Here is a 20,130-nt window from a genome sequence, read left to right on the forward strand (position 1 = left end):
TGGGGAGAGGATGGCAGCAGGCAGTGGGGGCTGCTTGGAGGTCACCCTCTAGTGGCTGCCCATGGAGAGGATAAGAGGCCTGCTCCCGCTGCTAGCTGAGGGAGCGCACCCTTAACTCAAATGGGAAAGCCCTGTGTTTTTGAACTGGGAGGCTGAGGGCTCTAACCCTGCCCTCCTGGGAGTTGGGAGAATTGTCTCTACAGCAAGTGGATTTTGTTACTATCAGCTGCTGACTTTCCTACCCAAGAGTCACTTGCAACCAGGACGCTGGGCCTGGCCGGATGGCGGCAGGCTGGTGGAGTGTGCGAAAGGCAGCGCCCAACGTCGGGCTCAGCAGAGCTACTGTTGGGAGATCCACCGCCCCGGGGGATGGGTCGCTGGAGCTTTGCGGGGGCTCCGTGCAGCCAGCCGCGGATGATGAGGTTATGGCACAAAAAGCCCCACGAGATGGGGGTGAGGGGGAGCCAGCCCTGCCAGGCTGTTTGTGCGGAGCTGCGCGCTGACAGGTGTCAGGTGGCAATCAAAATAAATAACCCTCTCGCCAGGAGGCAGAATGAACGGGGCCGCGTGGATCCCTGGGAGGCAGTGAGTAGGTGGCCGGTTCGAAGGGCCGTTAGTCATGGGTCCCCCCACACACAATGCATCAGCACATCTTGCTGGCTCCACCGTGCACCCCAGCCCTTAAACCTCCTCGGAGCACAGCCGGTCCCGGACGGCAGGGGTTGCTGATCTCCTGGGAGGAGGGCTGCCCCAGAGCTGGATGGCGGGGGCTGCTGATCTCCTGGGAGGAGGGCTGCCCCAGAGCTGGCTCGGGATGCCCTCCAGCTCTGGGGAGGTTTGGAGCTGAATCGAAGAAGGGGGGACCCTGTTAACACCTGCCTAGAGAGCTCTGGGGTTCGGACCCAGATCGCAGGGTCTCGCTTTTCCTACTGCCCTTTTGGTGGGCGCTAGCAGTGGCTTCTCAGGGACCAGCCACTCCACTGAGGTCTCTGTGGGGAAGGCAGTGTTGTCTAGAGGTTTAAGAATGAGCCTGAGCAGCCAGGATGCCCAAGCTCCCGCCTTAGCTCTGGGGTTTAGTAGTTGGAGCAAGGGCCTGGGATCCAGGACTCCTGGGTTCCATTTCTAGCTCCGCCACTGGCCGGCCGTGTGACCTGGAGCAAATCACTCCCCGCCTGCGTGCCTCACTTTCCCCACCCGGAAAATGCAGCTGGTCTTACCAACCCCTGCCCTCCAGGGCTGGAGGTGAGGACTGATCAGCTGTGGTGTGCAGGGAGATCTCCCAGTCCAAGGCACTGGTATTATCATGGATGGGCCCAGCGCCCATTGATCCCTAGGGGCAGTTTCCATTTGCAGTGAGATACGGGCCTGAGCCGCTGAAATGGAACAGGGCGGAGGGAGCTGGGCCCCACAGCTCACTTCCCTGAGCAGAGGGATCCTCACACCAGTGCCTGTCTGGCCAGCCCTGCCTTCCATCTCCCCTCCCTCCGGCTCCACTAACCCTACTTCGCTTTGCCGGTGCCCAGCCTGCCTGGAGTCCAGCTTGGGCCCGGTTTCTGGAGGGGCTTCGCGTCGCCTTTCACAGCCATGCCCATGTGACACGCAATGCGCACGCCCCAACTGCCCACACCGTTCTGCACCGTCCCGCACCCAAGGGTCTAGGGATCTGGGCTTTGCCACCTCTGCGCAAGGCAGCAGAGCCTAGCGGGCAGGTTCTCATCTGGGTCCCAGAAAACCTAGGTCTATTCCCAGCTATGCCCTGGTGAATCAGGGCCGGCACATCCTCCCCAGGGAATCCAGCTCTCCTGCAGCCCCCGCATTTCCCTCCTGCTGCTTTCAGAGCCTAGCCGCGTGCCTGCAGCAGATGGAATTGATCTGGGAAGGCAGACGGGCCCATGGTTCCAGCCGGGTGGCGTGTCACATTTGTGCCAGGGCAGGGGGAGAAAGGCCTGCCGTAGGTCAGCCACAGAGCGGGAGGAGAGGCTGCTGGGGGGTGGGAGTCAGAGACATGGGGGTCAAATTCCAGAGCAGCCAGCGGAACAGTGCTACGGTCCCCCCGCTGGGAGTCAGTTCAGGTTATTGGGGCTGGACAGGACAGCAGGAAGCTAGAAACCCGCCCTGTTGCTGCTCATACATAGAGGACAAGACAAGGGGACCAAACCCTCCGTCCTCCTCTCCTTTCTCTGCTGCGTTGGGCAGAGGAATGGGGGAAAGGGGGGTTGTGGAGCTGAACAGCAACGTCCTGGCGGCAGGGGGGCCGGGGAGCAGCTCAGCCAGCCCCTACCAAGCCGCCAGGAGACAGAGAGATGGGAATGTTTGCAGCCTGTGTGCCCCATAAGTGGGCCACCCCAGGGAGAGGGGTTGGGCTGTGGGCATCGCTTCCCCCCACACCAGGAAATCTACACTGGGCATGACAAGCTGACCCTTTAACCCTCACACCGCCAGCACGCTGAGAGCAGGCTAGGACACGGGAATATAGAGACAGAGAGCAGACAGACGGACACGCATGGGGGCCGACCCCCCCCCCCACACCCGCATTGTATTTCTCCAGTCCCTAAAGACTTCAGCCGTCTGGGGGAGGCCTCCCCCCTCAGCCCCGTGATGGCCCCCACGCTGGGTAAAGGAAGTCACTTGCCCCAGCACAGAGTTTGCCCTATAACCCCCCATCCCCCCGATGCCTCAGCCAGGCTGCGATGCCAGCTATTCCCCCAGCTCCCCTGTGGGGCCCCGTAGGCCAGGGCGACTGGCAGGGAAGTGGCACAGGCAGCAGCCGGCATGCGTGGGTGAGTGAGGGGGGCCGCCGGGCGCCGAGTTTTTACACAGCACTAATCAATCTGCAGTCAAACTGCTATTACCGCCCGCGCAGCCCTGACAATATTTACCTGCCGCTTGCCGGGGGGCAGCTGGCACAGGGGGGAAGGGAACTGGCAACGCAGCAGCCACTCGCATGGGGGGCCGAGACCAAGACCTGCCTGAGCTCTCTGCAGGCACGAAGTCTGCACAGGTCTGGAAACCACATCCTTCCGGCTCCTTGCCTGCTTCTCCAGAGCAGAGACTATCTATCTGCACTTCTGCCCCACTGTCTGTCTGTCTGCACCTCCACCCCGTCCATTCATCCATCCATCTGCACCCCCGCCCCTCTGTCCACCCATCCCTCCGCACCCCCACCCCATGTCCATCCATCTTCCATACATACCCCCACCCCTCTGTCCATCCATCCTCACCCCTCTGTCCATCCACACCCCCACCCCTCTGTTCATCTGTCCATCTGCACCCTCACCCCTCTGTCCATCAGTCCATCCATCTGCACCCCGACCCCTCTGTCCATCAGTCCATCTATCTGCACCCCCACCCCTCTGTCCATTTGTCTATCCATCCCCATAAATACCCCTCTATCTAACAACATATATAGATTCTTATATTGCCCTCAGCACTATAATATCTGATCCATCCCTATATATACCCCTTTAACTCCCCACTCCTAGGAACACCCCTCCACCTAACCAGCCAGCCATCCCACTCCATCCATATCAATACACACTGCCCCATAGATACCCCTCCATCTAACCAGCCAGCCATCCCGCTCCATCCATCTCAATACACCCTGCCCCATAGATACCCCTCCATCTAACCAGCCAGCCATCCCACTCCATCCATCTCAATACACACTGCCCCATAGACACCCCTCCACCTAACCAGCCAGCCATCCCACTCCATCCATCGCAATACACCCTGCCCCATAGATACCCCTCCACCTATCCAGCCAGCCATCCCACTCCATCCATCTCAATACACACTGCCCCATAGATACCCCTCCACCTAACCAGCCAGCCATCCCACTCCATCCATCTCAATACACACTGCCCCATAGATACCCCTCCACCTAACCAGCCAGCCATCCCGCTCCATCCATCGCAATACACACTGCCCCATAGATACCACTCCACCTAACCAGCCAGCCATCCTGCTCCATTCATCGCAATACACCCTGCCTCATAGATACTCCTCCACCTAACCAGCCAGCCATCCCGCTCCATCCATCGCAATACACCCTGCCCCATAGATACCCCTCCACCTAACCAGCCAGCCATCCTGCTCCATCCATCGCAATACACACTGCCCCATAGATACCCCTCCACCTAATCAGCCAGCCATCCCGCTCCATCCATCGCAATGCACCCTGCTGCATAGATACCCCTCCACCTAACCAGCAAGCCATCCCACTCCATCCATCGCAATACACACTGCCCCATGGATACCCCTCCATCTAACCAGCCAGCCATCCCACTCCATCCATCGCAATACACCCTGCCCCATAGACACTCCTCCACCTAACCAGCCAGCCATCCCGCTCCATCCATCGCAATACACCCTGCCTCATAGATACCCCTCCACCTAACCAGCCAGCCATCCCGCTCCATCCATCAATACACACTGCCCCATAGATACCCCTCCATCTAACCAGCCAGATACATCCACAAGTGTATCTACCTATCCCCATCAACCCTCTCTCTCTTTCTCTCTCTCTCCCCATCCAGCCATCTATCTAGCTATCCCCATACACCCCGTCTATCTATCTATCCGTCCATCCCCCCTCTATATACCTACCTAGCTAAATGGATTGAATAATGAAAATATTATTCACCAGTAATGTACCCACTAGCTGATGAAAACAGCTGAATAAACAACAAGATAAATAGAACGTATCCACCTCTTTCTTTCTTTCTCACTCTCGGTGGCCAAGGATCTATCCTGGTATGTTCCAGTCCTAGCGATTCTGTCCTAACTGAGGCCAAAACGGCTCCCTGGTCCCTGCTATGGGAAGCCAGGTCTGGGTGATGAAGGATGGGATGGGGATTAAAGGCACAGGAACACTTTGTTCATTGGGACTGGAAGAGAAGGCAAAGCCCACGCTGAATGGGGGTGTGAGCTCTTTGTAACCTTCCCCTTCTCGGGTGTCTCTGGCAGGGGATCACAGACCTTGACTAAGACCTCCCAGCCCCCTGGAGATGGGTTTATCACCATTTCACAGACATCCCAGAGGCCGCCCTACAAATGCAAGGAAAGGAGGCCAGACAGACACACAGCAAACCAGAAAAGGGACCCAGGAGTCCTGATGCCTAGACCACCCTGCACTATTCACTAGACACTACTTCCTTCCCAGAGCTGGGGATAGAACCCAGGAGTCCTGGACTCCCAATTCCTCCTCCCCTTTGCAGGATGTGAAGTGCCCGGGTGGTGACACATGGCAAGGGATCTGTAACCAGTTTACTGTAGCTCGCCCTGTTGCATGGAGCAAGCCAGCCGGTGGCAGCACTCCCTCTTCCTTCTGTCTAGCTGCCATCTGGGGTGCAAGAGCAAAGCATTTTATGCATGTGTTTCTGTTGGGGGAGGGATTTGGGAAGCACATCTCCCCCCCCACCCCATATTTCCAGGCAATATGAAGCACACTCCTCCTCTCTACCTCCCAGTATACCCCCTCCTTACAAAACTCTACCCTAGCCACTTCCCACCCCCATGGGCTGACACCCCTCACCTCCTGAAGCTCATGCACTTCTCCTGATTAGCGGTAGTCTTTGCTCTTGCAATTTTGCTGCTCTTCCCTGAAAGGAAGGGAAAAGGGTGGGGGGTGGGAACCCACACAGAGAGAAAGGGATAAAGAATCACCCGGAAAATGAATAAATATTTCAATTTGAGGCACAATCACAGCGAGTGATTGAAATGGGGGAGAATAATGGGTTTCATTTAGATAAGATACAGAAAATTATTTAGTGAGAAATGAAGAATGATGAAACCCATTCAACATCTTTGTGTGTGTGTGTGTGTGTGTGCGCGCGCGCGTGAGCTCAAACCACATGAATGGCACAGATCCCCCCCGTCCTTTCTCCCCCCCAATACTCCAGCACTTTCCCCCCCACCCCTTTCTCCATCTATAAAGCTCATTTATATAAATCTCCTGTGTCGGGGGGGGGTCACAGTTTTCCCAAACTCTCTGCAACCCCCAATCCCTGCTCCGTTTCTGCCTGATAACAACCCTGAAGGAAAACCCCTCCTGCCCCAGATTAACCCATCCAAACAGCTTCCGAAGGAGGAGGTAGTCGACAAGAGAAAGAAACTGACAGGAATCCCCATGTACACCCCGCAAACCCTGGAAAAATAACACAAGTGGCTCCCCTGGTGTCATGCAGAGCAGTGGGGAGCAGAGAGAAAAACGGGAGATGGAGGGGTGTTAATTCGAAAGGGAATGAAAACGGATCCCCAAGCCTCCTCTCTCCCAGAATCCTGCTTCCTAAATCGCCAGCCCTGCTTAGCCATTCACCTCCCCAGGGCTATTCTTCCCCAAGGCAGGGATTTAAGCCACCCTCTGGATCAAATCCACTGCAGGAGTAAATCAGATTCAGCCCATTTGCCCCCCTCGCGCTGGTTTCCAAGAGTTATATTTATAAAAAGGGAAATATTTCTGCTCACTCTCTCTCGATCCTGCAACCATCTCCCCCCCTTCCCTCCAATTAAATCCACATGTCACAGTTTGGGGGGGAAAACTGTAGCTTTTGTTCCTTCAATTTAAGTACAGACCCATGGTGGTTCCCAGAGTCTTGCAACGGGGGTGGGGGTGGAGGATGAGACATATTTATCCTGCCCTGCCCCCTCCCACCTGATCTTTCAGTGTAAGAGGCTTTTTTCCCCTTTAAACCCCTGTTTGTCTCATTTTCTTCCCAGCATCTTAGCAACACTCCCCCCCCCCGCCCCCTTTAAATGAATGCTGTAGCAGAAGGGACCTGCAGGCACTGGAGGCCTCTGTATCCAGAGCACAGAGACAGGGACTGGGCAAGGGCCCTTTGCAAACTGCCCCCCCAGAGGTGTTTCATCCCCTGGTGGGGGGAACCGCTCCAGCCCCGCACCAAAGTTCAGGCTCCCATGCCCCATTCGGTGAAGGCTATTTCGCCCCAAGAGAAGATGGTGTTCCCGCAACACAGACTCCCAGAACAAGCCAACTCATTTGCCTCACCAAGCAGCCAGCAGCTGGGAAGGAGGCAGCCTGGCCAGCTTTGCCTTTGGGGCACCGGCCTGGAACTTGGGCACGCAGAGCTCTGTCCCTGGCTCGGCCACTGCCTGCCTGTTGGCTTTTGGGCAAGTCTCTCCAGGCCTCAGTTTGCCCTCTCTGTAAAATGAGCCTAAGGGTCTTGTCCTACTCAGACTGTGAGCGCATGGGGCAGGGACCGTCTCTCCTGTCTCTGCGCAGCACCTGGCACAACCGACCTGCTGGGGGGGACCAAAGGACAAACAGCAGTAACACCTTCGGGGTAAGATCAGAACAGGGGGAACGTGTTCCCGGGGTCCGGCGCCCCCCAGCCACCCTGGCAGGGCTTTTACTTCTTACTTTCCAGTGGGAGCCCGGGGCCCTTTCATTTCTCTGAGAGGCAGCTCAGCTCTCTGTCTGCAAGGAAGGATCAGGCCTGAATCTTCTGGCTCTCTACAGGTCCCTGCGACCAGCTAGATAAACAACCCCAGCAGCCTTACCAGCCAGAACCCTCCAGGCTCAGGCATTCCTGGAGGAGCTGAGACATCTGCAGAAGGAGGCTGAGTTACTCCTTTAGCCGGGGAAATCTTTCCCTTTCCGCCTCTACCACCCCCCCCAACCCTGTCCCCGGGGAGAGATCCCCCTGGCATCTCACAGCCAGACGCCCCTGCTCCAAACATACATTTCCCTTTTTCCCCTTTGCTTCGACATCAGCACAAGGCATCCCAGGAAGCGTCCCCGTCCAGATCGGGGCGGGGGGGCACTCGGGACTCCAGTCTAGCTGCCCCCACCCCCCCGGCTTCCCGCAAGTAGGCACAGAGCAGGGTTTAATGCCAACTCCCAAGCTTTCCAGCCAGGGGCTCCCCTTCCCTGGAGGGCTGGTTCCAGCAGCAGAGCCCCAGCTGTTCTCCAGCCAGCGGTTTGGCCTGGGAGCCGCTCCCCAGTGCGGGAGAGGGGGCCATTCCCGGGAAAGCAGCCCCCCATGCACCCCGCGAGGGGCTAGCCCCGCAGAACTTGTACAAACACGGCTCGGACCCCCCCCCCTTTATAACTTGAAATCGCAGCCTCTCCCCTGCCCTTCCCCCCACATTCCCCCGTCCCGCTCTCTCCTCCCCTTCCTTGGCATCCGTGTGACTTCTCCTCTCTGCCATTCCTCCCTTTCTTCCTCCACTTTCCCCCCTTCAGCCTTCCGGGCCCCCCCCGCCCCGCTCCTTTGCCACCAAACTTTTCTCCGAGCAACACAAATACACAAATAAAGGGCAGAAGCCAAGGCTGCCCACCGGTGTTACACTGGGGGGGGCTGGAAGCGGCTCCCCCTTAACCCCCCCCAGCTTTAGATCCAAGAAGATGCAATTCCCCTTCCCCCCCGACTTCCCACGAAAGAAGCGGGGCCCTCCCCCCCCATCAGGAGCCGTTCCAGCGAAGCCACTGGAGTTTCACCAGGATCAGGCCCCGCTGCCGCGTTTGCAGAAGGAATTGAGGGGGGTTAGTGGGGTTCAGGGGGGAATTTTCCATCTCGCTCCCCCCCCGCGCTCGTTCTGCCCTCGCCCATCCTCCCACGACCAACTTGCAAACTCGCCCCCCCCCGCGGACACAGAAGAGGTGGGGGCGCGGAGCCCCCCCTTACCTTGGCACTGCGTGTCAGCCAGAGTCACAACCCAGAGCAGAAAGAGCCGCAGATTCGGCATGCTCCTGCCTTTGGCCCGGGAGCTGGGGGGGATCAGGGGGTCCGGTGCGCGGAGCTAGGGGGAAAGGGGGGGGTCTCGCCTTCTCCGCGCCCTGCCCGGCTTCAGCGCCGCCGCCAAACCATTTCCACGGCTCCGGCGCAAGGGGCCTCCGGCTGGCTCGCTCCGGGCTCGCTCTGGCTGGCGCTCCGGAGTGGCGGCGCTGCTTGGAGCGAGGGGATGGAGCGAGACGGGGAAGGAACCACTGGGAGCGAGCGGGGGAGGGGGGCCGAGGAGCTGGCCGGGCCTGGGGGGGCTCTCAGAACAACCCACCCAGCAACTTGGGCCAAGGGGGGAGGGATTGTGGACGGAGGCAGCGGGTGATGGACGCGGGGGAGATCCTGGACATGGGGAGGGGATCATAGAAGTGTGTGTGTGGTGGGGTATATCTGACATGGGGGGGAGATTCTGGGCAGAGGCAGAGGGTGATTGACTTGTGGGGGGGTCCTGGACATGGGGAGGGAGTTTTTGACATGGGGGGGGCAGATTCTGGGCAGAGGCACAGAAGGTAATTGATTTGGGAGGGGATCATAGAAGTGAGGGGTATTTTTTACAGGGGGGCAGATTCTAGGTAGAGGCACAGAGGGTAATTGACTTGAGAGGGAATCCAGGATATAGTGAGGGGATCATAGAGGTGGGGGGTATTTTTTACAGGGGGGGGGCAGAGGCACAGAGATTGATTCCTGGGGGGATTCATGCTATGGGGAGGAAATTCTTGACATGGGGCAGGGGATCATAGAGATGTTGGGGGAACAGATTTTTGACATGGGGGGTCAGATTCTGGACAGGGACAGAGGATAACTGACTTTCTGCGAGGCAGAGGGAATCCTGGTTGGGGGAGGGAATTCTTATTGATATGGGGGAGGGGATCATAGAGATGTAGTGGGGGAGTTTTTTGAACACGGGGCAGAGTCTGGACAGAGACAGAAGATATTGCAGGGGGAGGGAAGATCCTGGATGGGAGGGGGGTTCTAGAGGAGGGGGAATCCTACAAATGGGATGGGGTGGGCAGAACTTGGGCAAGGAGTGAGATCCCTGATGCAGAGGTGGGGTGAATTCTGGAGGTGGGGATTCCTGGATGGATGGGGGGGAATCTTTGAATCAGCAGGGGGGATCCTTGATGGAGGGGGAGGCTTTGACAGGGTGGGGGATGGGATCCTGGATGTGTGTTGGCCCATTAACACCTCTGCAGAGACACATGGAGACAGGAGTTAAGTTTGTGTCTGTCCTCAGATACTTCCCCATAACTCCTCTACAAGTCTTCCAGGGGGGGACGGCGCTATATCATTAATGGGACCCACCATTCCCATCCAACCTGGGGACAAACATGCTGTTCCTCTGTTGCTGAGCCAACCACTCTGATCAAACTCAAAGCACCCTCCGGCTTCCCAGACCAAAGCCCAGGCTTTTCTGATTCTCCAGACAGTTTTCACTTTTCCTTCTAGCATTTTTTTTACCCTCTTCTCTCCTCCCCCCACCACCCCAAAACTATAGAAGCTCAAACTGAAGATGCTGGATATCAGGGGCTTGAAAAATTTTTGGCTGTAAGCTCCTGGGGAGTTTTCCATGGGGATCTGAGAGGTCCATCTATTTGGGCAGAATCTCAGTTTTTGCTTTTAAAAAAAGTGCATCTAGCCCTTAGGGTTGTAAAGAAAACTCTCCCTATATGCCCTGGTGGAACACCATCTGCCTGAGTCTGCAGCCAGGCAGCTTCCCACCCCTGTGGCAAGGGAAATTGACCAGCCTCTGGTGAGTTTCACAGTTGTTACCAGAATGCATGGGTGTGAGAGGGTGAGGAGAAGCTGGAGATCTGTTAATGAACCAGATTGCACCTTGCCTGCTTGCTGCAGTTTCCCTGGGCTGGAACCCAGAGGAGTGGAGGGGTCTGGCTTCCCCTCCCAGCAAAGGGGGTGCAAAGTCCCCTGGCATAAGAGTCTAAGGACTCTTGAAAGCCCTGGGACATCAGGATAAAAAAACCCAGACCCAGGTGCTGGAGACCTGATAGAAGGACACTGGCCTCTTGTTTATGAGACTCCCTGTTACCCTGGGGGTGACCTGGCCAGAGGCTCTCAGCATCTCCCAGCAGGGGGTGCCAGATGAGGACAGTTTGCTTTGCCACACTTCCCCTTCAGGGGCCATGCGGGTGGGGAGCCTACAGAAGAGGAGTGAATTTTTGTGGTTCCTGGAATGCAGCTCTGGACTCATTTCTTGGCTCTTTTGTGGTTTTCCTGGTGGCCTTGGGGAAGTCGCATCTTTCTGTGCCACAGTTTCTCCATCTATAAAATGGGGATCCTGTTACTCCCTTGGTTGGTCTTGGCTGCTTAGATGGACGGGGCTCTTCAAGGCCTGAAGAAACTCTCATTATGTGTGTACAGTGCCTGGTATAAGGGGGTCCTGCATCCTGACCTAATTTGGGCCTAAAGCTACTCCCATAATACCAGTAATAGAGCAGTGAAACTGACACATCAGGACCCTCCTCTCACCTGGGATCACCAGTGACCTGCTGCTCAGCTGCTTGCATTTGTTTAGATGGGGGGCCTGCATAATTCCACTCAGGTGCACCAGATCAGAGCTCACCTGCTGGTGCTTTGAAGCTGTCAGTGACATACAAGCTGGATTGTGTTCTCTCTTTTATGCTGCAGATGGGTGTGGGTTTGTGTGGTCGGGAATGTTGCTGGGGATTGTCTTTTGCTTGCCTAATAACATAGAAGGCTTAAAACAACAAAGTTCTAGTAACGTTTTTTCCCAACAGTCTTCTTGGTTACACTGGGATCATTCCCGCTACAGCCATCAAGCCAGCACTTTCGGAGGCAGCCCTGCCCAATGGATAGGGACTCGGATGCCTTGGTTCTATTCCCACATCCCCTTTCTGGGCCTTTGCTTCCTCTTCCTCTCTTTGGCTATTTCGCTTGTAAGGGCTTTGGGGCAGGGACTGTCGCTCGCTATGTGTGTGCACAATGGCTCTCTCGAGAACCCCCAAGCTAAACAGACAAAGCAGAGGGAGGAGAGGCTGCTCGACAGACTAACACACGCTACTTCTGTGCCTAGACAGGGAGGGATCTGAGGCTGTGGCATCTCCTGCAGAGATGAACTATGCTCAGCAGCGGGCCACGTGAGCAAGAGCTGACCCCAGGAGCAGCTGCAGAAGGGCAGACTGGGCCTCTGGGTTCAGAAGCTTCCTGGGACCTGGCTGACTCATCAGCGGTTGGCGGCACCTTTCTGTGCCTCCCACCCTTCTCCTCATAGGCTCCGCTCTCTGTCCCCTTCCCGGGAAGCCTCCAGCGTGCGCTGCCCTCCCCCCGTCTCCGACGCTCTTCCCTCTGCTAACCCACGAGAGCGCTGGGCCCAGTGGGGAGAGTGGCCGGAGATGGCGAGTTTGGAGTCTCAATGGGACTTGGGGGTCCCAGTGCTGAGTGATGGGGGTGTGCATGATAGCGGTGGGAGGGGGGCTTTAGGGGCAGGCCTGAGCAGATCCCCCAAGAACCTGGCCTAAAGCTGGGGGTGGACGTGGGGGTGAAGGAGGGGAGTAGGCCCTGAAAGCTCTGGAGGAGGAGAGAAGCAGCTGAGATGGGCTCCAGCTGCAGTGTCTGGATCCATCCCAGCCCCATGGGCTTTGGGGACTGGCCCTTTGCCCTCAGGCCTAGCTCTGATCGGAGTGCACGGCTCAAAGTTTTTGGCTCTTTAGTCCAGGGATGACCCCAGAGATTTTTCAGGTGGTGCTGGGCCAGCTGCCCTGTGCAGCACTTTGCAGCTCGTGAGGCTGTGGCTAAGCCAGGCCTGTGGGCAGCGCAGAGGGCACAAGGGCCACTGGAAATGGCAGGGAGGGAGGCAGCCCCCCCGATGCAGGAGCTGGCCCCATGGCAGTGGCAAGGAGGAGCAGCGCTGGCTCCCCATGGCCTGTTCAGGTTTGGCCATATGGCCCCTGTCATGACTGGAGGGGGATCAGGGGCCAAACCTGAGTGGCCTCACGACCTGGTGCATGGGTGGTCGCAGCACCATGTGAATTTTGAGGGTGGGGTTTGGGGGCCAAACCTGAGTGGCTTTGCACCCCCATGCACCAGATCGCATCCATTGGGGGGCACTCAGTGCTGGTGGCTTGGTGCTAGGGTGACTAGATGTTCCAATGTTATAGGAACAGTCCTGATTTTGGGGTCTTTTTCTTATATAGGCTCCTATTACCCCCCCACCACTCCCATCCTGATTTTTCACATTTGCTGTCTGGTCACTCTACTTGGTGCCCTGCCAGCGGTATGTACCATGCATCTGGCTGCGGCTTTCACTGCTTTGGGGGGAGCCTGCTCTCCCACCCCTCTGAATCCTGCAGCCCATTGCTATGTAGCAGGGCGGAAGGGGGAGGGTTGGCCTCTCTTCCCCCTTTGGAAAGACCCGGCCTGGGATCAGCTCCTTGCTCCAAACATTGCTTGCGGGATGGGTCTGATGCCTATAATGAACAACCTGTACAACAGCCGGGGCTGGGACGGAGCAAGGGGCCCAGAGCAGCTACCTCCAGGGGCCCATCCAGTCTGTCCTGAGCCCCAGTGCAGGGCCAACCGCAGTTTCACTCCAGCAAGCTGGAGTTCTTGGCGTGTGGATTTTGGGTGGCTTCTTGCTGCCCTCCACTGTCAGAAACGTGGCACTGTGCCGTGAGAAGCCATGCGGGGCTCCGCGCAGAGCTGGGCAGAAAGCCTGTTTCTCCGTCAAAAAGCACCGATTCCTCAAAGCCAAAAGTGTTTGGAGGGAAAGGGTCAGTTCTGAGGAATTTCTCAATTCATAAACTTGGGTTTTGTTTTGTTTTTTGGGGGAGGAAACTTCCCAAATTGTCAATGTCCCATGAAAAAAAGGTGCATTTTTGTAGGGCAAAATGACTTTTTGTTTCCAGGGCTAAGGGGTGGGTGTGTGTGTGTGGGGGGGTCCCTGCTGGCTCCCCACCATCCCTCTCTAAATCTTTTGATTGACCCAGTTGCATTTTTGGTTCCTGAAACTTTGCAAAGTCAACTTTTCCATCTGATTCGGGACGGAGAAAATTTCAAATTCTTGGAGGACAGGAAAACGCTTCCCCACCCAGCTCTACTTCAGTGCAAGGCCCAGACACCCTCGCCCCCCCTGCATTTATACTCTGCGTGCATGAACTCCTGCTGCAATATGGGAGAAAGCTCTCTGGGACAGGGGGCTCGTGTTCATCCTGCAGTTGGTACATTAGGGTCCTCAGAGCATTATGCCAAGAGAAAGCGTGATGCAACCTTCATATGATTATTTCTATTGTATCCTTGCACCACAATGAAATCCCTCCCCCTTGCAGTGATCTATCTCCCGGGGCTCAATATGCACCGGGCTTACAATCGTTTGCGTTGTGTGGAGCAGTGTGTGTCCCAGCCGAGATCAGGACGTTGTTGTGCACAGGGAGACGGTCCCTGTTCCAAAGAGCTTACAGTCCAAAGAGGGAGAGGAAACAGAGGCTCAGGGATTTGCATACCAGACCAGTGACAGAGCGAGGCCTGATCCGTTAGGCCAGTGAAGGGTGTCTCCCCTCCTACGTGGCAGGGACAGTGTCCATCGACTTGAGGAGCTGCTGTTACATTTGAGTTTGCTGGGCTTGGGAATGCTGGAGATCTGGGCGCAGCCCTGTCTGTGCTGCATGGCAAACCTGGGTCTGCATGGGAGCTGGGCTTGTGCACTCGGTCTTGGAGCGTCCGCGCTGCATTGGAAACCTGGGTCCCACAACTGAGCTAACACGTCCACATTGCATGGTGCAGACCAGGTCTGTGGCTTGAGCTGAGTCCACACTGCAGGGCTCAGACCGTGGGCTCTGACCCACTCCCCTACCTGGGTTCTAGGAACCAGGTCCTGAGTGCTTGCTGATGTGAATCAGGCTGATTTGTGTGTGGACAGAAAGGGAACTGGGGTTCAAACCTGAGTCAGAGCCCAGGCTTGGTGTCAGTGTAGACATGGCCTCGAGTCCCACTTTTATAGGGGAATGCGATGAGGTCTAGCTCTGCCCAGAATGCCCCGCCCTGCCCACAGCAACAGAACAACTGGTCTCTCTTGCTAGCAGTGGGTTTTTTTGCATAGTGCAGGTAGGGCTGCTGGGACGTGAGAGAAGAGATGTTTGAGAAATCCCTTCTGGCACACCGGGGCACTAGGGGGTGCTGTGGTATTAAAGGCCACGCTTGACCTTTTGTCTACGCCGAGACGTCAGTACTGGGGTTTGGTGCAAATTCTAACATGGGTAACGCCAATCTGCCTCCAGCGTTCCACCCTGCTGGGCCAGTAAGTTACAAGAGTCTCCTTAGTTCCTGGCCCTGACTGTTGTGCAGCGTGGCTGTTAAACAGCTGCTGTGTGCTACCCCAGAAGTGGCTGCATTCCAATCCTTGCACACCCAGTTAAACGGCTGCCACCTTGTGTCCCAGAGGCAGTTGCCTTCCAGTGCTGAGTGAGCTGCCCGTGTGGTATTGTCGTGTGCTGTTAGCTGCCACCATCCGAAGGTGGCTGGGTCTCCGCGGTGGGGGAAACGCTCTGATCTGTAGATTCCAAAGAGAACATGGCAGTGTGACAGACCTCAGTGGCGGTAGGGCCATCTCCTCTTTTCACAGAGGCCCTGGCTGCTCACGTGAGCAGCAGATGGAGGGGACAGGCTGTGCTGGCTATTCCCAAGAAGAAGAATAACAAACCCATTTGCTTGTCTTATTTTTTTTTCCCTCCTGGAGCAGCAGCTCCATAATGCCGGTGCCACATCACATCCCTGCATCCCCACACGGATGCAGCCACTCAAGCTGTCCCTACCCCTCACGGCTACCTCTCTCCGCCCCCGACAGATTCTTGGCTTCTCCTCCTCTCCCTTCTGTCTTCTAATACCTAAGATGCTGCAATTTGCTAGGTCCCATCTGTGGGTGTCAAAGAATCGCGCCAGGCACTCCCAAGAGCATGGATCCACCCCATGAAGAGAGTTATAATGGGCTTCTGTCTAAGGTGCTTTATAATGGCTCCTGTCACCACAGCATCAGGGTGCTGCACAGTCGTTAAAGTATCTATCTTCACAACCCCCTGGATTCAAATCTAACACTCTTGTGAAGTGTGGGCTGCATCTTCTTCTAGTGACTGATCCAGCCTAGAAGATAACAGCCTGTTACTGCTGCCAGCTAATGGAGCTGCTCCTGTAGCTCAAGTACTAGACGCCTCTGGGGCAGATTCTGGGTTCAAACCCAGCTCATGATTCATTTGGGCAGGTGTTGTTACAATGCTCTTTACAGGTGGTAACTATGTCTCCCAACCACCCCCCACATACCCTGAGAGAGGCTGACTTTCTTATCTCCATTCTCCTGATGGGGAAACTGAAGCATCTTGTCGGCTTGACCTGGATCATTTAGTGGCAGAGACAGGAAGCGAAGCCAGAAGTCCTGGCTCCCCAGCCCTGTACTCAGACAGCTCCTTCTGCTCTCTAACATGAAAGCAGCAATGGTGAGCAACTTCCCTCGCTTCGGATTTGCATCTGGAAATTCCCCACGCTGGCTCACCTGCCTTATCCCCCTTTTTGGAGAGGGGAAGGAATTTGCCCAGGGGCTGCACAGTGAGCAGGTGGCAGAGCTGGGGATAGGACCCAGGCGTCCTGTGCTCTGCTCAGCCAATCCAAGGGAGGCATTAGAAGACACTCAAAGGCTTTGACTCGCGGCCAGGTGACAAGCGGAACTCAGAGGCACAGCGCCCCCAGCTGGTGAGAGCCTGGGTGGGTCTCTTTGGGCCACGGGCTCTGCACCAGGTCAGGTAGATGTTCAGGCCCCAAGGGACGAGAGACCATCTAGGAGGCCCTGGCCTTAGAAAGGCAGGGTACAGCTGGGGGAGGGGGGGATGGAGCGGGAGAGGAAAGACGGGGGAGGCAAGACACTGGAGAAGGAAGGGGGGGGAGAGAGGCAGAGATAGGAGCAGCCTGAGGATCCATGCAGGCTGTTCCAGTGCCAGGCTGCACAGAGCATGTACCCAAGCTGCTTTCCAGCAGGGTCTGTGGGGAGGCCGCTGCACTAACTGGCCTGCTGGGGGCAGTGGAAATCTCAAGGGGAAACCGGTTTCTGATTGCGTCCGAGGAGTCCTGGGACCCGTTTCCCGCCGGCTTCTGAGTTATTGCCACTGAAATCTGCAGGGCTGGTTGTATCCTGCAGCAGGGGTGAGGGGAGCTGGTCAGGCCCCTGGAATTCACGGGAGGAGGGGTATGAGGGAAGCAGAGGAGGGATGGGGGGAGGCAGCCTCCAGAGACACAAGCCAAAGCATTTTTCTTACTGGAGGTTCTTGGGGAAGCAAATCCCCCCTCCCCCTTTCTGGCCTGGGAGGGGGCTGAAATTCACTAGAAGAGCCACTGTCAGGGGGAGAGGAGATCCCTGGCAGGGTGAAATCGCCAGAGCAGTGTCGGCACCATTTAGCATGTGCTCACCATCCACACCAGCACACCAGCACCCTCCGTGTGAAGGGCCCTTCGCTTTAGATCTTTGGGGCAGGGACTGTCTGTCTGGGGTGGATTTGTACAGCGCCAAGCACCAGGGGTCCTGCTCCACGACTGAGGCTGCTAGATGCCATGGCAATACAAGCCATAACTTGGCTCAGGAAGAAGCGAAGGTAAGGTCTCGAGGAGAGAGCACAGGGTGCATCTCTTCCAACAGTCTGCACAGAACTCCGCACACAGACCTGCCTATCTCCATAGACAGCAGCGTCTTGAGAGACCCACGGGGCTGTTCAGGCACAGTTCTAACCGTGCTGGAGCTAAATCCACTGTGGGGGCTCAGGGGCACTTGAGTTCTGGTCCAGTCTACGGGAGCACGAGCCGGCCCTAGGTTGTCCTCTCCCGGCTCAAAGCCAAATGAGCCACCCACGATTTTGACTGCACACAGGCCTGTTGAAGCAGCAGGGGCCTCTGTCACCGAAGCACCAGGATACGCTACAGAGAAGACTAATGATAGCAATAAAAAGAGCTGAATATCAAGTCTGTTTTATTAAAAGCAATAACGTTCTCTCTCCTCAGGGGATGGATCAGTCCTGGATGTGTAATGTAACAGCACAAGGGCAGCGTGTGGGAGAGTTCCTCCAGTGGCTACCCGCAGGTAACAGCCCTACCACTGCTGTCGGGAGAGAGGGAGCTGCTCCCTTAATGCAGGAGAGAGGGACTTGTGTGTTTGGCTCTGAGTTCTAGCCCCGCCGCTGCTGGGAATTTCCAAGGAGCTGCTGTTAGCAATGTAGGGCTGATCGCACCCAGAAGGGATAGCCGGATAGACATAGCCGTGTAACCTACTTAAACACAGCCGGTGACCACGAGGGCACCAGGAGCTTTGGTGCTGCAGTGAGAGGCCAGTGACAGACAGGGACTGAACATGCAGCCAGACCATCTGGAGGATCTAGCTGCAGATCAAGCCGGGTGGCGCTTGATCTGTGAGACGCCCCCACACAGCCAGGCCCCCGAATTAGATCAGTGCCCCAGTGCGCTAGGTGCTGCACAAACCAGGGCAGATGATTTGCCCAAGGGCACGCAGCAGAGATGGGAGACTAGATGCCAGGTCTCCTGATTCCTAGGCTGGTGCCCTATCCACTGGGCCGCACTGCATCTCCTTCCTGCTGTGGAGAGGGGTCCTCTGGCTGCCCCTTTGCAGGGCAGCGTGTGGGTGGGAAGGAATCCGGGGAATCTGTGGAAATCTCGGTCTTGCTGGGGTGTCAGTCCAGCCCCCGTCTCTGTGGCACGAGATCCCCTCAGAAATCAGTCAGGAGATTTGATCATGGAGCTGAACACGAAGGCGTCCGAGCACAAAGAGTGGGAGCAGGAGGTCGAGGAGGAGATGCCGGACAGGAATTCACCGGCGGTTCTCGGCCTAGCCAGACAGGAGCTAGAGGAGCAGGCCCTGCCGGGGGGAGGAAGGGAAATAGTGATGGAGATCGCAGCTTCCGGTGAGACGAACCGCCAAGGCAGCTGGGACGGCCGGTGCTGGTGAGGGGCCCTGCAGTAACCACGCAGCATGAGCATCCAGGACACTCCTGAGAAGCCATTCAGTAGCAGGGCTGCTTCGCCATGAGAGCTCCTACGATAACGCAGCAGCGGGGCAGCCCAGCACCCACGAACAACAACACCCCAAAGCTGTTGCAACCAGACCCACAAAATCGCCACGCCCATCAGCAGCCCCACAATAACAAACCGAGGTGCACAGGACAGAGGGGCATGGGGAATTCCTGACTGCAACAGACCAGGGACCCATCTAACCAGGTATCCTGCCTCTAGGCCAGCACCAGCTGCTGCTGCTGCACAGGACAGTCAGGGAACAGACCTGCCCTTTGGGCTGTGTTCATAATTGTTATTTTTCACTAGGGCCTACACGCCCCAGCCATGGAGCAGGACCCTCTGGTGGTAGGTGCTGCACAAAGAGACAGTCCCTGCCCTGGGACTCACAACTTTTTTTTAAGGCCAGAAGAGGCCGTTGAATCATTCAGCCTGACCTTGGGTACATCCGTTTCAACCAGCTACCCCTGCCTTGCATCCAGGTGCTGTGTTTAGCCTGCAGAAAGGCAGCCAGGATCCAGTGCCGTAACAAGGGTGAGGCAAGTAAGGCACTTGCCTCGGGCATGCAAAGCAGAGGGGCACAGCTCTACCGCGATCAGCAGCGCTTCGGCGGCAGCTCTACCGCCACCCTTCTTCAGCGGCAATTCGGCAGCAGGTCCTTCTCTCCAAGAGGGACTCAAGGACCCACCCCCAAATTGCTGCTGAAGAATGAATGAAGTGGCAGCAGCAATTCAGCAGCAGGTCCTTCCCTCTGACAGGGACTCAGGGACCTGCCGCTGAAGAGCCTGGAGCCGGCCCTTGCCTCGGGCACAAAAATTCCTTGTTACGGCTCTGCCAGGATCTGAAGCTTTTAAGGGATGGAGACTCCACCACTTCCCTCAACAGTTCGCTTCAGTGGTTATGTCTCAAAGCACAAGCTCCAAGGCCGTGTCTTAAGCACCAAAGCCTCTCCTGCATCTCACCCTGCGCCCATCCCCATGGTATCTGACCTGTCCAGAGCAGCAAGTTGTGGATCAGAGGGGAAGGTGTTAGCAAGAAAAAGGAAAATGAGCAACCACCAAACCCCCCAATCTCCTTTCCGGAGCTGAATCTGGGCTGGCATCAGCGGTTCATTTTCTCCCAGTCTCCGAGTGCCGCAGGCGTGAGAGGGACTCCTGAGGTGCACGGCGTTCCGTGAAAGCCCATCTGTGCCAGTCATAATAATAACCAACCTAATGGTATTTATACAGAGCCCGACATTTGCAAGCGCTCTCCAGAAGCCATTTAGAGGCAGTGTCGGGCACGCAGCTGCTGGAATGGAATTGCTAACGAACCTGCTCATTAGCCGGAAGCGGTGTGGGCGCTGCCTCTTTCGACCGAAGTG

The 20,130-nt window shown here is 56.7% G+C and overlaps 1 protein-coding gene across 1 annotated transcript in view; it reads right to left on the reverse strand.

The window, feature by feature from the left end:
- The window catches only part of KIRREL1 (kirre like nephrin family adhesion molecule 1), an 82,657-nt gene extending 73,917 nt beyond the window's left edge, over positions 1 to 8,740 (reverse strand). The window contains exon 1 of the mRNA XM_050930901.1: positions 8,646 to 8,740. Within this exon, the coding sequence (XP_050786858.1) occupies positions 8,646 to 8,706 (61 nt within the window). The 5' untranslated portion in view covers positions 8,707 to 8,740. The remainder of the gene's footprint in view (positions 1 to 8,645) is intronic.
- Between the last annotated feature and the right edge of the window lie 11,390 nt (positions 8,741 to 20,130).

Source organism: Gopherus flavomarginatus, chromosome 20, assembly GCF_025201925.1.
Source record: "Gopherus flavomarginatus isolate rGopFla2 chromosome 20, rGopFla2.mat.asm, whole genome shotgun sequence".
Taxonomy (NCBI): Eukaryota; Metazoa; Chordata; order Testudines; family Testudinidae; genus Gopherus; species Gopherus flavomarginatus.